The sequence below is a fragment of the Mixophyes fleayi genome, chromosome 2 (genome assembly GCF_038048845.1).
Source record: "Mixophyes fleayi isolate aMixFle1 chromosome 2, aMixFle1.hap1, whole genome shotgun sequence".
NCBI lineage: Eukaryota > Metazoa > Chordata > Amphibia > Anura > Limnodynastidae > Mixophyes > Mixophyes fleayi.
The window spans coordinates 121,894,679-121,912,968 of record NC_134403.1 but is presented as its reverse complement, the minus strand read 5'-3'; the positions used below and the strand labels follow the sequence as shown (position 1 = coordinate 121,912,968).

The window sequence follows — 18,290 nt, the reverse complement described above, 5'->3', positions numbered from 1 at the left end:
AATGAATGAACAAAGGCCTGGGAAAGGAATCTGACCCTGTTAGACAAGCTTTTAAGAAAGTCCAGAAGATTATACACAGTCACGTGAAAAAGATTTTAGGAGGTTGTTAGAGGCAGTGGTCTAAACATAGTTGACATGAGTGAGAAAAAAGAAAATGTGTAGTTTGGTGATCCTAAATTACTAACTTTACAGAAACATGCTGAATCTGATCACTAATTAATTGGTTACTTAGTGGTATTACCTCCCAGCTGTCCCGATCACGCCCCCATTTTGACGTAGCCACGCCCTCAGCCCCTCCGCTGGGGTTTGCAAGTTAGGAGGTATATAAATAGGTTAAAATTTAGTGTGGAAAATAAAGGCGTAACGTTTGTCCTCCCAGCCTAAGTGCTAGTAATCGCTTATTATAGCTGTGACTTATTTAGCAGTTCTCACTCTTTAGTAGTGAACAGAAAGTAGTCATGGCTTACACTAAGCATCTAGGGGCTTTGATGGTGGCTGTGTACTTGGTTCATCTGGCTCAAGCTCAGTTTCCTAGGGCTTGTACGACGGTGGAGGCTCTGGTGAGCAAGCGATGCTGTCCTCCGCTGGGATCAGACCAAGCCAATGTGTGTGGCTCTTCTCAGGGTAGGGGCAGATGCGTGACTGTGGTAGTGGACGACCGGCCCTGGAGCGGTCCCTACACCCTGCGCAACGTGGATGATCGGGAGCGTTGGCCGCTGAAGTTCTACAACGCCACCTGTCAGTGTGCTGGTATGTGCTACTCGCTGTACCTAGCTTCTGGCTCCTACTTGTAACATACTATACACTACATCCAATACTTGCTGCAGTTTGTTTTCTTGTTGTGTTACTCTACTACATGCTGGTTCTTTTTAGCTTTTACTACACACTTACATGTCTGATTATATACCGATTTTTATAACTTAGGACTACAGATATAATGGCAAAGAAAAGAAAAACTATTCGTGAGAGACACCTATCAGTCCATTAGATACAATAGATTTTATCGTATAAGAGAAAAGGAATAAGAAAAGGTTTAAAAAGAAAAGGTTTAAAAGGTTTGATACCCAAATGGTAGGTCAAAAGAACACTCGTTCATTTTAAGAATTGGCTTTTATTCATTATAGATAAAACTAAAAGCGAAATATAAGACAAAGAGGCAGAGTATATGATCTCCTAAATTTGTTATGTCTTTACTATACATGTCTGTATTAAAGATGAGATATTAAGAATTTAGTAGGATTACAAGCTATAGATCTTAATGTATAATACCTTGACATGGTATAAATACCAGGGAATAACTCAATTATTGATTCATTAGGAAACATCCTTATCTTCATCTTGGTATATATTCCGAAATGGTATTATATTATGTAGATAATTTGAGTGGCATAAAAGACAAATTATAATTAATCTATCAAATACAATGAGTATCTTAATGTGAAATATAAATGAGACAGATCAATATGGGTCTCATTAATAGCACCATAAACCTCCTATCATACAACTGTTCGCTTATATTGTGGCCGCTCTGAAATGTGAGTGATCTTAGCATTAGCTAACATATTATGTATCTGTGTAGTATGTGCCAAAGTGTACATTAAAAATGTCAGCATATTATTACTGATGCTTAACAAGCTGTTGAATCCACAATATAGCGCAGCTGAATCGCTTAGATAATATATCAATTTAGCAGCATGCTAAATCAGTACATCGCATCTTGGTATTTGAAAATGCTGGTCAAGTCAACTGGTATAAATTCTCTTCTCTCAAGCCTGCATGGTGCATGAATATTGTCACTATAATATGACTGATCTTATCAATATAGTGCTGCTAATGTTCAGTAGTGAGTCATTTGTTGAATTCTAACTGATCCAGCATAGGGCTAAGTAGCAGAGTATGTCCTATGCTGGATCAGTTAGACAGCTCAGCTAAATACCTTAAATTTACAGTGATTAGTGAGCTTGTATGTGTAATTCGTCTGCTGTGATGTTGTCACTTGTATTACTGTGCTAGTTAAATATTTATTATAACCCCCCCCCCCCCCCCCCCCGCGCGAGTTAATTCAGCGCTGTCCAGGACAGCGTATTGAATACAGGCACCCAATATCTCCTGGTTAAGTAAACCTAAATCATGTCATTGTATGTATTATATGTTGCAGAGTATATTCAGACTTGCAGCGTTTCAAGTTATATAGTGAAATTCAGCTGCACTGCATAAAATAGTAGATACATAGAAGTTTAAATGTGTTGCTATGAGGAGAAAGTATAATCGCTGTTTTGACGTCTATTGTGATTAAATTAAAAAGTATATCCGTAAAAAAATAATAATATTCACTTGTATGCTTGGCAGTGTGTGCTGAATCAATTCAGCTAAATCTAGGTAACTTATCTGTTAAGCGCTGTTAAAACCAAGCAGGGTGTTGGATCAGTAGTATAACTCAGCTAGATGCCATAAATTCATAATAATTGCTGGGCTTGTCTGCTATTACGTTGCCACTTTTATTGCTATGATAAATGAGTATTTGTTATAGGAGATCTAATGGCTCAGATCGCAGATGTTGCAGCTGTCAGTGAAGCATGTTCACAGATTTACAGCGTCTCAGATCTGGTGGTGAGACCCGGCTGCACTATATCGTGTAACAGATAGATAGAGGTTTACATTCACAGATTACCTAGATGAGTTAGCTGAACTCAACAATTGATTCAGCACGTTGTCAAACATACAAGTAAATACAGATTATTATTTTTTTATATATACCATTTTAATTGAATCACAATAGAAGTCTTAACAGCGAATATACTTTCTCCTCATATCAACAGATTTAATTTAGATTTAATTACTATATATAATTATATTTCTCTACTATCTGATACAGTGTAGCTGAACTTCACTATAGAATTTAAAACGCTGCAAATCTGAATATACTCTGCTGACAGCTGCAACATATAGATCTGAGCTGTTAGGTCTCGTGTGTATTTAATACAATGTGACATGATTTAGGTTTAATTAAAAAGGAGATAGTGGGTACCTGCATTGGGTACTTATAATAACAAACCTTCATCTAGCACAGTAATACAAGTGGCAACATAACGGCTGCCTTATTACACATACAAGCTCAGTAATCACTGTAAATTTATAGCATTTAGCTGAACTTTATTACTGATCCAGCATACGAAGGTGATCTATTGTAATTCAACAAATGACTCGGTACACTGCTAATCATTAGCAGCACTAATTATATTGAGAAGATCACTCTTATTATAATTTGACCAAGATTCATGCACCATATAAGTTAATGCAGCCTTAAGATATCAAGGTATAGTAATTTATAGTAGTTGACTCCTGACAGATACTAAGATGAAACTGATTTAGCATGCTGCTAAATATTGGTACAACACCTTGTTAAGCATCAGTAGTATTAGATTGACGTTTTTAATGTACACTTTGGTACATACTACACAGATATAATGATAGCATTAGCCAACATACTATAAGATCACTCACATCAGAGTGACCAGGAAACATACACACAATCATAGTGAACAGTTGTATGATAGGAGGTTTATGGTGTTATTAATGAGACAAATATTGATCTGTCGCACTTATATTTCACATTAAGATATTAATTGCATTTGATAAGCTATAATGAATCTGTCAATTATTCCACTCAATATGATATTTACATAATACCATTTAGAGAGATCCTAAAATGAAGATAAGGATGTTTTCTTAATGAATAATAGATACTTGAATTATTCCCTGAAGATATTTATACCATGTCAATGTATTATACATTAAGATCTATAGCTTGTAATCCTACTAAATTCTGAATCTATCGTCCTTAATACAGAGACATGCATGGTAGAGACAAATAACATATTCATTTGAGATCATGTACTCTGCCTCCCTTATTTGTCTTGCATATTTTATATTTCACTTTTAGTTTTATCTATAATTAATAAGTTAATTTTTAAATGAGTGTTCTTTAGACCTACCATTTGGGTGTCTTGTGTTTAAACCTTTTCTTCCTTTTCCCTTTTATACGATAAAATCTATTGAATCTAACAGACTGTGATAGGTGTGTCTCACAAGCAGTTTGGGAACCAGTGGCTTAGGGCCTGATACTGTGTTCGGTGCAAAGCTCTTAAAATAAATAAATAAATACATTTGCTCCTGGACAAAACCATGTTACAATGCAAGGAGTGCAATTTTATTTATTTTTTTTATTTTTTTTGTATGCAGGGAAACTACTGATTTGCCATATTCCAACTAAAGATCTGTCCCCACATTTGAAATTTACCCATTCCCTCCAATGCAACATGGTTTTGCCAATGTACAAACTTTCTTTTGGTTTGCTCCTAATTTGGCATTAGGACCTTAGTGACTCGCTGGTGCTGGCAAAATTACTATGCAGAATTTGTATCTTCACATCGGTTTTACCGTTGGTTCTAAATGCATTTGCAGTTTTTACGGGTCCCAAAATTTGATACAACCCTTATATTTCACTTTTAGCAAGAAAGCAAATGCATTGTCCTGTATTGTGATCCTTGTGCTAAATTATTAATGCAGAGAGCCAAGTATTTGCAGCATCTATGCTGAACAAGCAGGAAAACTCAAGTACTTCATTAAAATGGAATAATGAAACTTTTAGTTAGAATTCTACTCAAACTGCAAATGTTAGAGATTGCTTTTATCTAACTTTATACAGTGCTAAAGAATATCCTGGTTAAATGATGTCATATTTAATAAACAAGTATTTGTCAGAATGATCCTGTAAAGTATGTCCTAAAACAGTTTTTGAAAGCTTGGTGTCCACAAATATGCATTGCCAAGGTCTTTCTGGTCCAAGGCAACCAGTAAAGTTGTTTAGGTTTGGTCCTGAAAGCTGCTTTTTGCAGGCAATAAAAATGCATAAGGTGATCAGACCTAACAAAAAAAGTGTAGGATTATCATGGCAGTAGTCAATTGGAGGTTTACCATAATATTTCTATGTCATATTGTGAGTGGAAAACTGATCATAATCATTCTGTTCCCAGTGAATAATATGTGGAATAGAAGCTTCCAAATACCCCGCTCTACTGGATACACACACGTATACATATATACACACACCTTATATAATGTGTATGTATGACAGATTTAAAACTCATAATACAGAAAGGTTTTTTTAAAATGACAGGGAGAGAAAAATATGGGCATTCAAGCTAAGAACATTGCAGTCATTGACTAAAAGACTCAAACAACTGCATTTATGACCCACTACATGGATACACTTCACACCCTACAGCAGAGTGACTCCAGACCTCTGAACTCATAGGATTTTTACGAAAACCTTCTTTTTATTGCTTTAGCTTATCTTAATAATGTATTCAACAACCCGCCCCCTACAAATTTCAACTTTCTTGATGTAACAGCTCTTAAATGTTGTGAATTTTTCTGTCACTCATTTGTAAACTTGCCTGATGAAAGGGCCTCTGTGCTCTGAAAGCTAGCAAATATAATTTTGGTTAGCCAATAAAGGTATCACTCCTATAATACTTTGTCTTTTTTGACACAACAGTATTTAACATCACAAAAACAGAATTCATAATATTCCCACCCAACAATAGAAGCTTCCTGCCTGACATTTCTTTCTGTTGACATGACCATAAATCCCTCCCCGCAAGCTCGCTGCCTAGGTGTAATCTTTGACTAGCAACTATCCTTTGTTTCCCACATCAACTCTATATTAACATCATGCTGCATACATATAAAAAAACATTTCCAGAATACGTACATATCTCACACAAGACACTGCAGAAACTTTAATTCATGCACTCAACATCTCCCGCATCAATTATTTTAATTACCTCCTTACTGGTCTTCCCAAAACCAGACTTGAACCTCTACAATCTATTTTACACGCATTTGCTAGATTGATTTTCCTTGCAAATTGTTTTTCACCTTCTGAGTCACTCTGTCAATCTTTACATTGGTTGCCTGTTTTTCTACAATTCCAATATAAAATTCTTCAAACATGATGATCATACAGATAAAGCAAAATGTATTATGATGATGTAGGGAGTTTAATATTTTGTGACTTATATGATTAGTTCACCTGTGAATAACTTTGGATATATATTTTTGGCAATTAGAGCACCGTTCACTGTTATCATTTGCAATTACAGCAGTTATTAAAATAGCTTTATGAATGCTGCACAATGTGTTTAAGTATAAAAGTAAAAAATCTGCAAATATTTTAATGCACCACTAACTAAAGTGGTGCTTCAATCCTCTCAATACTGTGCATTTTAGCATAATGCTTTAATATCTGAATGCGTGCAATATGCTCACTGTAAAACCATAGATTGGACTGCCTTAATGCTAGTGTAAAATACAGAATGCAGTATATTACAAAGAAATGACTTGTTTAATATGTTGCAAATGACAATCCTATTCTAACTCCATGTTACTAGCAGTGGGTAAGTAAACTTGACACCATACTGCTCATTTTTCCTGAGTTAGTCTGCAATGTTAGACTGATGGCACAATATGTTGGCACAAACTGTTCTCAACAGATGCTTCCTTTAAGAAATGTTCCCTAGACTGCCCCCTCCCCCTTTATTGAAGCTTGTGAGTTCTCCTATTGTAGTTGGACATCCGTGGTAACATTTTTAAAGGCATTTGTATCTTAATGGTGAAACTTATGAGCCATTGAATTATTTATCCCTTGAGGTTTTTATCCCTTATGAAGCTCACTGATTCTTAAATCCTCTACTGCTCGATTCCACAAAATGTGAAGTGCTGTCAGTCTGAAATCAGTAATTATTTTGGCACCCTGTCTGATGCAATTAAATACATTGGTAAACGGCAAAAGATATGTGCGTCTTGAAGAGAAACCAGAGTGTGAAATGCATAACTTGTATTCATTATTATTTTTATTTTTAAATGTAAAGTCTGGAATAGTTGCTCTTGTGCTCCAGGTGCAAAGTAAAAATGCAAGCACAAGTGTTTGCTCAAAAAAGAATGGCCTCTGTTCTGTTCCCTGAAGCAATGAGGCTGAAGATAGAGAGGGTGGGGGTGGAAGGGGGTCACATTACCATAGTATCAACCTGAGCTCCATCTAGGGTCCAAATCTTCTTGCAAATGACCAACCTGATCATTTAGAAGAACACATTTATAATGCTACTGAACATAAGAGTATACTATATAGCAAAGCACACTAATATGTTTATAAAGAACAGAAAAAATCTAATTCGAATATTGTATTTTTAAGTAAGGATTTTATTTTAATTAAAAGCCATGCTATTTTATTAGATTTCACAGCCTACCTATTGCTTCATGTTTTTCAATGAATTCTTTTTCTTTTTTTTTTTCTTTTTTTTCTCTTCCAAACATACCACTCTGCCTCAATGGCACTGTTAATTTGTTCTAAGTGATCATCAGCACAAGGTTGGTCATGTGACTTAACCTGTGACGGCTGAATACTTTCGTCTGCATGAGATTTTTTAATTCCTCCGTGTTGGAGGTGGGCCTACCAGTCTGCTGATGCTCAGCAGGGCATTGATCGTTTACATAACAAAATACTAATTGTCCAAATCAAACAGAGGTATTGTATTGCTTATCTGTCAACCCATGAGCCAGACAGGACTGAAATAAGGAAATGAGGGGAGAGGGGGCAGTAGACTACAAATATATTGCTGCATTTTGTTGATTTGTCATACATAGAAATAATTATGTTCTTCTTCCAGTAGTAACTATGATGAATACTTACATTAGGACAGTGCCAGGGACACTGTTGGGGGGGGGGGGGGGGTCGTCGTCAGTGGATTTTCTTAAAAATGAATGTTTATAGAAATTTAGACATGGTGCCCCAAATTGTTTTCTAGATAAGGTGTTTTTTTTTTTTTTTCCCCCCTACAATTGGCTGAATGTCATTCTACATGTAGCACATGCTGTAGATGTATCTAAAATTGTTAGAAATAAGTGGGTACACACAACTCATATTTTCAAGCTAACAGCAAACTGTTTTAGGGTTAACTCTTCAAAGAGCTGTCTTACAGATCTAATCTAATAGATTTCAGCACTTGAGCAGTGTGGCCATTCCCACATTTTTCCCTAGTTAAACTGTAATTATAATAGCTGTGACTTTACCCAAGCAGTGAGACACTTTCATTGTCACTGACTATAGGTCTTCCCTGCTGCAAAACCTATCATTTATAAACCAGAACATAGGATGCAAAGGATGTTTGTAACATGAAAGGGAGGAGGGGAAAAAATAGTTTAATTTACCAAGACACCTTCTTGAAATATGTGTTTTTTGTTTATTCCTCAGGAAACTTTTCTGGGTATAATTGTGGAGACTGTAAATTTGGCTGGACGGGACCTAACTGTGACCAGAGGAAGCCACCAGTTGTGCGGAAAAATATTCTTTCTTTAACTCCTCAGGAAAGAGTTCAGTTCCTGGATGCTCTGGATCGTTCCAAGACCACCATTCATCCTGACTACGTGATTGCTACTCAGCATTGGCTTGGCATTCTTGGGCCTAACGGAACTGAGCCACAAGTATCAAACACCAGCATCTATAACTTCTTTGTCTGGCTTCATTACTATTCCGTCAGGGATACATTGTTAGGTTTGTTTTATTGTCATTGTTTAGTACTTTAATATAGGCTGATATGGTTGCATGGCCCCTATACTGTGACTCGTAGTGTGAACCCAGAACTAAATATTTAATAATTTCTGAGAAAGAAGAAGATTTCCAAAAAAAAATCAGATAAGATACCGGCAAACCTTTTATTTTTCTTGTAAATAAAGTGGAGTCACTCCGACACCCCCTCCTAATACTTGGTCCAATTAGTTTAAACACAGTTCTCCATTAACTAAGAAAGTATTGGATACATTAAGTACCTAGCTTGTGGCTGTATGAAACCAAATATCCTTTATAGACTGTAATTATGTGAGGGGTGGGGTTATGGATGGGGGCCTGGGATGGGGAAGGAACTCGCACTTGCCCTACGCACCCCGTCGATCTCTGGTCGTCTTCGGGAGCATCTCCCCTCTCCTCAACAGTGTCTGCGCGCAATGGGGGGGGGGGGGAAATGTCCAAGTACCTGAACGTAACAGAGGGGAGGGCCCCCTGTCTTGTCATCCAGGCACTCCATTTGCTGTAAAGGTGTGAGGCAAAATACGGGGAGGGCAGTTCCGCAAGGTGAGTGCACCATGGGGAACTATGCTCCCACTACTAAGGTGTTTCTGGGGTAGGTGGTACCTAGTGAGTGCTAGTGGCTGTGGATCAGGCCTAGGCATGGCCGCTAGGGGAGGAGGTCTGGAACTATGGGGCACACACGTTCCTTCCTGGTCGCTGAGAGCTCTGCTGCTCTCCCGTAGAGGCGGCTTCTTCCCCTTGTGGCTGCTAGTATTGGGACACTCCTATGATGCTGTTTTTCCCTTTCTCTGCAGGAAAACCCTTCACTTCAGCTCTTGAGTCTCCCCTGTGTGCTGTGGCTGCTGCTGCTCTTTCTGTGTCCCACAGCAAACTGTTCCTTTGTTCTCACTCCTCCTGTTTGAAAAGCCCAGCAGGATACAGGGGGCAGAGCTATGGCTGGGCATCATGTGATTGGTGTGTTGCCCGATGTCACCAAGGCATCGTCTCCCAGCTGGGAATGCAACCTATCAACACTGGTCCCAGCTCTCACAATTACACATCTCCAAATAAATAAAATGCCAGATTGTCTGGATTTTTAATTGAATTTACGCTTCTAGGTTGTTAAAGCACACCTTTTAAGGCACAATGCTAATTACAGGCTGACTGATATTAAGCCCCCAAAAGATCAAATGGTAGTTCTAGTCCATTTATCTACAGCTAAGCAGGAAACCAGGTTGTATCTGTAGGCAGTTAGTTAATTGGAGGACTTCCAATAACACCTCTTAGACACCTGATCAGGTGGTAGGTGTCGAATAAACAATCTTTAGGCACATAGGCAGCATATCTGCAAATATTTCATGTATAATGACTTTATGTACAGGAGTGACTGCAGCAGCTATAACAGTAAGGTGTAAGGGCCTGATGAACACTAATTTACTACTCTTTTGTTCTACATTTAGTCATTTATTATTAGGGATGTGCACCGGCCACTTTTGGTGTCTCGTGTTTTGTGTTTTGGATTCGGATTTGCTTGAGGTTTTGGGTTTGGATTTGTTTCGCAAAACACCTGACGAAAGGTTTTGGATTTGGATTTATTTTGAAAAATACATAAGTGTTAAAATCAAGTTTTTTTTGGGTTTATTTTCACTCCTACGCTATTATTAACCTCAATAACATTCAATAACAATCATTTCCACTAATTCCCAGTCTATTCTGCAGAATCAGTGAACTTTGTAATATTGCAGTACCAATGGACTTATACTGCAGGATTGTTTTTGGATATTTTTTTTTAATTTCTTTTTTTTTTTATAACTTTTTTTAAAAATTTTCGTGCTGTGCTGTGCTAAGGGCATTGTTATTTCCCCAGCACAGAACTGAACAGCACGAGATATAGCAGGACAGAGGACCACCTAACACACCCTCCCTCTACCCTGATCAATGCCCAAGTGAAGATGGCGGCAGCTAGCGGGGAATTTATAGGATCCGAGTATCGCGAGATCCGACAGCGGGATTATGACTCAGAGCCTCGGTTTCAGTTTTGCAATTGGCGGGAATACCCGGATCTGTCTCTGATCCGACTCGGATCGGCAACGTTCGGGTGGGCTCGGATTTCAGATATCCGAGCCCGCTCACCTCTATTTATTATGCAGTACCTTTCAATGGCAAATAATCGAAATTCCTATTCTTTATAGGAACAGAAGAATATATTTATAGTTATTTACCCAGAAGATCAATATCTCTGTTCAGCTATCCAGATTATTAAAAAGCAGCAGATATAGAATGGATCTCTACAATAGCATTACTGCCTTCTTGGGCTCATCCTAAGGGTTTGAATGATATTGCTGCACTGTCACCTAATTAATCAGCTGATTGTCACAAAGAAAATGTTGCCTCATATTCCTTTATCCTTGTACAGATCTCTTTGGTGCATTGATGAATATCTGAAACTTACAATTTAAATTGGAAGTTGGAATTTATTTGAAGTTATATTTTCTACTTCAGGGCCAGGACGTCCATTCAAAGCAATTGACTTATCTCACAAAGGCCCTGCTTTTGTCACTTGGCACCGATATCACCTGTTGCTCCTGGAGAGAGAATTACAGGTAACGCAGCACTAAATAGTTGGTGTATAAATATTGATTTACAAAAATTTTTTTTTTTTTTTTGTTGACAAACGGTCATACCATACCCAATAACTGTTAAAATATAATCACTTTACCACTTATTTCTAAGAGTATTTTATACAATAAATAATGTGGCCTCTATTGATAGGTTGCATTCTTATGACTAGTGGTTCAGCACACAAAATGTCTGCCTCCATGGAGTGTAGACAGTATGTTGGGGGGTGGGGGTGGGGGGGGGGGGGCATGTGACCTGCATGATTCTAGTAGGTGAAGGGTTTCTGGAAAGAAATCTAGTTGAAAATCTTACCTCTCAGCTGTTGGGTTTTTGTCTTCTATCACTGTTTCCCTCTCTACAGAAAATGCTCAGCGATGACTCGTTTGCCTTACCATACTGGAACTTTGCCACTGGCAGGAATGAGTGTGATGTCTGCACTGACGAATTGTTTGGTGCTCCCAGACTGGATGATCCCACTTTAATTAGTCTTGGGTCTAGATTTTCCCGCTGGGAGATTGTGTGCGACAGGTAACCTTTTTCATATAAATTAAATCCATCATTTAATGACTCTTAAAATCTTACAGGCACTCTGGACAATATTTTGTGTCTTTATAAATGTCTGGTTCAATGATGAAAGAAACTGAGGTGATAATGTCTATTGAAAAGCAGCTATTACCCCCTTTACCTAATAATTTTGCTATGAGAAAAATGGTTAACTAGGCTAACTATTGGAGTAGCAAACCTTGTGGTGAGGGGTGTCTTAGTTATACAGCAACTATGTCACATAACCTAGTGATGAACCTCATTTGTTAGGACTTATTTCATCTTACTTAATAAGGTTGAGTCAACTGCTGGGGCTCTCCTTTCAGTTGAGCGTTGGACAGCTTTTTTAAAAAACATGACCCACCGGTGTACTGGTGCAAGCACACTCCTCCTTGGGCGATGTAAGGAAATCACTGGGCCCTCTTGGCATTCCAAAAGCTTTAAGATTGAGACTAGCAATATATTTCTGACTTGCCTTTACTGCCCACCATAGTAAGATGGTGGTCCAAGCATCTCACCCCTCTTCCTTGCAATAGGCTGTATTTTTCCTCAGTTTTCAAAACCTACAATTGATCATTTATTTATATAGTGCCAACATATTCTGTAGTGCTTTACAATTGGGGACAAACATAGTAAACTAATAAACAAACTGAGTAAAACAAAGAGGTCAGAAGGCCCTGCTCGCAAGCTTACAATCTACGGGAATGTTGAATTATGGCTGCTGACCCGATGTTTAAGGAAGTCCAGCAGAAGCACTGAGTTGTGCTGCCCACTATGTAGTAGAGAAGGAAGTGTGGTATAATGATGGGTCACTGCTCTGATTAGGTATTGTAATGTTGTGTGCACTGTGCTGGATGAACTTATGATCCTAGGCATGAATTTCACATACCAAATTGTTTCTGCTCAACAAAACCAACAAACGTGTACATAATGAGCAACAAGGACCATTTGAGTAAAAAAAATAAAAAACGAGTAAAATCTGTGTACATTGTTGAATCCAAGGCAGTTTTTATGTTCCTCCCATCTTAGTACTAGGATGGCTTTGGGACAGACTGGAATCAATTTTAGTTTATGGAGAGCATAGTTGCTAAATGCCCCTAACTTCCAGGAATAGGCCCAGGTTTTAAACCTTTTCCATGAAATGCTTTTTCCCTGCACAATACTCTATAACTGCACAGTACAAATTATGTCTGCATCTCTGTTCCTCTTTTCTTTTGTCTTCTGCCCCCCACCAACGCCCCACAAAAAGATGTTTTTTTTCTTTTGTTTCATGATGGTCACACTCCAACTGTTCTAAAGAGCAAAGAACCCCTCCCCTCTTAGTATTGACAGCATTATACATTCGATATGGTCTGTTAAATGTGCTTTCTGCTTCATCTTTAGCTTGGATGAGTATAATCGTCTGGTTACACTGTGTAACGGAACTAATGAAGGTCTTATTCGGAGGAGTCCAAACAACCGATCTGGTGGGAGTTTGCCAACTATGGAAGATGTAAAGAATTGCCTTTCACTTGGAGAGTTTGACAGTCCTCCTTATTTCACAAACTCTACTTCAAGTTTCAGGTACGTTTGTGTTTATTTTGATCTGCACTACTGACCATACTACTAGGTACACCTGTTCACCTGCTTGTTAATGCAAATATCTAATCAGCCAATCATGTGGCAGCAATTCGATGCAGAATGGCATGTAGACATGGTTGAGTTGTTGTCCAGATCACCCATCTGCATGGGGAAGAAATGTAACTGAATTTGACTATGGAATGATTATCGGTGCCAGATGGGGTGATTTGAGTATCTTATACTGCTGATCTCTTGGGATTTTTATCAACAGTCTCAAGTTTACTTCTAATGGCTACTCCCAGCAGGATAAACACAAAAAGCACATGTCCTCTCAAGCTGGTTCCATGAACATGAGTTCAGTGTACTCCAATGTCCTCCAGTCACTAGGTTTCCATCCAATAGAGTAGCTTTGGAATGTGGTGGAATGGGAGATCAAATATGCAGCAACTGATGTGATCATGTCAATATGGGCCAGACTTTCTAAGGAATGCTCTGGGGTCAGAGCTTTTCTAACATGTACTTAATAAAGTGTCACTGTGTGTGTGATTATATATAATATATATAATCTCACACGCACACTGTTACCTGTACACTTTCAGCTATTCTGTGAAGTGTTTAAGTGTGTTGGCTGTTAAACTAGTAAAAACTGCTCATACACATGCAGTCCTAGCAGTGATTACATATAATTTGAACCACTTAATGTGAAGAGTCCTTTTAGAGCGCAGTGCTTGTTTTGTTGCATTATTCCATGCACACCACTCTTGTTCAGGTACTTCTGGTCAGAGAGGAAAACTCATACTTTAAAAGTACATCTAATCAGTGTCTGCAAACGTATAATATTTAAAAGAAAGTCAGTCACTTCTTGAAACAAGTTCAATTATACCAGTATCTTTACTACTGTATGGTAGATCACACCACAAATGAAGTCTATATATGCATAAAGGTAATCTCCAAAGGACTTCTTAAGGAGCTCTTAATTTTACATTGACAATCATGACAGTGAAAATGTTTTGTACTTGCCATCCGAAAAACAATATCCCTTTTCTATACACAGGAATGCACTTGAAGGCTTTGAAGAGCCAAATGGAACCCTGGATTTTCCTGCAATGAGTCTCCATAATTTAGTGCACTCTTTCTTAAATGGGACCAGTGCATTGTCTCATTCTGCTGCTAATGATCCCATTTTTGTGGTATGTATTACCTCCCTCCAAAGCTGTTGAAAGCATCAAAAATCATTTTAAATAGTCCATATTGGAGAAAACCGAAAAATCTCCCATATATACTTTATTTGATGTTCCTTATGTATAAATGTGCTCTTGCAACTCATCACCATATTTGCATATAGTAAAACAACTTCGGTTGTGCTTTAACCTCACAAGAAGATTACAGAAGGTCTAATGAAAGGAGCTTTCACTGGCGAATGTGGGTGGTAGCCAATGCAAACACAGGAAAAACATACTAATTTCACACCAATAGTTTCATGACCTGGTCAGAATGTGAGATTTTCCTCCTTCCTTGGCAGGACTGAGTTTTGTAAGTTATTTATTCAAGGCTGGCTAAGTTCCCAAATGTGTATCATAAGGTTGCAGGTATCCATGAGGAATTTTGGGGACTTTTCTTGACAACCCTAATGGACTTTTTGACATTGTGATATTGGCTCAAAATGCTTTACAATCACACTCTGCATATGCACAAAATATTTAGCATCCGGACCAGCACTACCATTAGGTGAGTCTAGGCCTCGGGCACTGATTTTGGGCGATGACTTTGAGAGGAAAGTCAGAAGCTTCTTGTGAAGCTGTCGGTTGCTGCTCTATATCAGTGATGGGCTGCTAGAGTGACTGTGGGCTATGATGTTGCCCAGCACCACGCTGAAGGGCGCAGATGATATTGCTTCCCCCTTCATAATGTAAAGAGCAGCGCCTGCAATGCTTCTTCCAGCCCTTGTCAACCTGTCTCGGTGCACCTTGTATATTGGTCCATTTTACTGCTGGTAATGGTACAATGTTTTTAGTGATTTTAATCACAACATTGTTTTGAGAACACATACCTTATTGTCCCCAGTGTGGTTTTTAATCTAAACTAGCCTGTTAGATCTTTGTTCTGCTTCTTAAACTAAACGGCAAATATAATAATAATAATCCCCTTTTTCCTTTGCAAACAAAAGGTAAGTGTAAGGGGAAAAAGCAGCAGGATGTAACCAGTAATTGATCTTTGATAACAAGCTGATTAAACACATTCAAGTTGGGTAACACTAGCAATATAACTGTAATTATAAAGTTGTAACTTATACTCACATTCTGTCTGGGGAAACAATTTTAAAATGTGTACATAAAGGGTTTACCATTACTTTTCTTATATAGGTACTCCATTCCTTTACTGATGCAATATTTGATGAATGGATGAAACGCTTCCAGCCCCCAGATGCTGTTTGGCCTCAGGAACTTGCACCAATAGGACACAATCGCATGTACAACATGGTGCCCTTCTTTCCTCCTATAACCAATGATGAGCTGTTCGCACCTGCTGAGCAATTGGGATACACATATGCTATTGACTTGCCAGGTAACATGCCAAATGTTAAAAGCTTTTCAATATTGGCCAACTAACTACATGCTACAGGTTTTTTTTTTTTTTTTTTTTTCCTCTTTATTAATTTATTAAAGATCATTCAAAATGCAAGACTTCGCTACAGATATGGTCGTGCACTAAAGTCCATATATGTAGTATATTGTAGTACTTATAGATGTTTTTTTTTTTATTAAAACACTGTCAAAATAGATACAGCAGTTGGTGTTTGTCAACACATTTAAAACAATGAGGAATAACAGAATTCAAAGACCTGACCGGAGGCAGATTGCCCAGGCTCATTGGGACAATCTGGCAACAGCACACTGTAGCAACTCTTCCTGGAGTTGCAGCATCTTGGACCTACTGTAATATATTGGACTTATTAGCGCCATTACCCAGTTTTATATACCTCAAGGAGGGAGGGGGGGGGGGGCGCGCAACACCCCCGGCCAATAGAATTTTTTTTTTTAAAATTCTGAAAGCATTTGCTATTTTAATTCATAAATGTTTGGTAGATTTTCAGTGTTACTCACTTATTACCGATGTCATATACTTTTTTCCTCTCCAGCCCCTGATGCCGACAGTCGTGCAATTGGAGTGGTTGTTGCGTCAGTTGTTGGTGGAGTACTTATTGCCTTGCTTGTCCTCTTGGTGCTGCTTATTCTTTTTATGAACAGGAAATGGCGACAAGGTTTTGAACCACTAATGAATGCAAGTTACAACCGAAAATATACAGAAGATGCATAAGGAGCCTTAAGTATAGGTCTATGAAGTATGCCTTCGTTTCGGTTGCGTTTGTGTGACTGAAATGTTTTGGTATATGTAATAAAAACTGAAATGACTACTAAACAACCATCTATAGCTTCAAATGCTGGTAACCAAATGTTTACTACTTTTTTTTTTTTTTTTTTCCCTCTGATATTAGAAGTAAATAAAATGTCAAACTTATTTAGTCCAGTTAGGTTGTATACATTCAATATATATTTATCATTTGTATCCCTGCTCCTGTACTGAACAAGGATTCCTAGTATTGAATTATGTGTGCATGTCCACTGCCATCAGTGTGTATTAATGCTGGTGTCTATGTGGAATTGTACATAATTTACAATCCTATTGCTGAATCATCTTGTTATGAAACAGTAAAGTTAACAAATTCTCTATTTGGTTTATGTGCAATTCCGTTTGATAGGACACAATTCAATCAGGACAATCATGAAATGGGAGACATTTTAATATTAATGGGTGCTTTTACCATTGTGGTATATACCATATAGAGAAATTGGACACATTCAATGGGCAACACTATTCTGAATGTATTCTGTAAAATGTTTTGTTTTTGCAATTTTATTTACTTCGTGTGTTTTTTTCTTTAAAAGACTAAAGCATACTGAACAAAATCCCTCATCTGTATGCTCAAAGTCCTAATTCTAGAAGACCTGTTATCTGATATTGCAGTGTTTAATGGAATAAATGTGGGGGCTCAATCAAAATTGGTGATCTATCAAATTGTGTACCCAAATATAAGGTTTACAGGTGCCCTGCTTCTTTTGCTATATAAGGTATAACTGTAAAGTCTGGCACAAATTAAGAACAAGTGTTCATCCTGAACATGTACTGTGTCAATACACTAACTATATAAACAATTTATGGGCATCCTGATATACTTCAAGGGCTGCATGTGTGGCCCTCCAATCGGGCTGCACCTTACTCTTAATTTGCAGAATGAAGAAAAAACCAGCACGAAAATGACCTCCGCTTACAGACATCCTCACTCGTGCCATAATCTCCCCACATGCAAAATTCCACAACATGACCTTAGGCTACAACTTGCCACAAATATCCTTAATATATACTTCAGACATCACATGCGTCTATATACCCCTCAGCCATGCTCAGAAGACCTCCCTACAGAGCAAAGAGGGAGAGCATCTTCTGGTATGTTGTGACCTCCCACATCAGGTGACCTCCTGAGTAACACAAGACTAGGCTGCTTCACTCAGTCTTATTCTTTATATCAAAGCAAAGAATAAGTCTCAACACAATACTGGTAGGAGTATATCCGCGCGGTCAAAACCACAAAGCAGCCCTTCCCCCTTTAGGTACACAAAACCCCTATAAGTACAAACACATAAATTTATCCAAAAATAAAAGAGAAGATGGCGCTAATGGTAATAGCTTATAGTTTAATGTTGTCTAAAATTTGCATCATCTTCTTTGAATCTTTGCGAATAAAAGGAAACCTATATCCACGATGAAGTAAGAAAATCCTCCTCAATTAATCTGTTCCGTATACATATATGAGGAAAGAAGAAAAACAAACATAGCACAGCCCGTAGGATCCAAAAATCTGTTGTTAATGTCCCCTGAAATA

The 18,290-nt window shown here is 38.0% G+C and overlaps 1 protein-coding gene across 1 annotated transcript; it reads left to right on the top strand.

The window, feature by feature from the left end:
* The first annotated feature begins 353 nt into the window (after positions 1–353).
* On the top strand, positions 354–16,771 carry DCT (dopachrome tautomerase). Its single transcript, XM_075199894.1, has 8 exons — positions 354–750; positions 8,315–8,614; positions 11,129–11,229; positions 11,607–11,773; positions 13,172–13,351; positions 14,403–14,538; positions 15,712–15,913; positions 16,488–16,771. Exons 1-8 carry the CDS (start codon positions 459–461, stop codon positions 16,664–16,666), a joined length of 1,557 nt encoding a protein of 518 aa, XP_075055995.1. The 5' UTR covers positions 354–458; the 3' UTR covers positions 16,667–16,771.
* The last annotated feature ends 1,519 nt before the right edge of the window (positions 16,772–18,290 follow it).

Coding starts and splice junctions, on each gene's coding strand:
- DCT (XM_075199894.1), top strand. CDS start 459: ATGGCTTACACTAAGCATCTAGGGGCTTTGATGGTGGCTGTGTACTTG. Junction 14,539..15,711: donor CTAATGATCCCATTTTTGTG/GTATGTATTACC, acceptor TTTCTTATATAG/GTACTCCATTCCTTTACTGA. Junction 15,914..16,487: donor ATATGCTATTGACTTGCCAG/GTAACATGCCAA, acceptor TTTCCTCTCCAG/CCCCTGATGCCGACAGTCGT.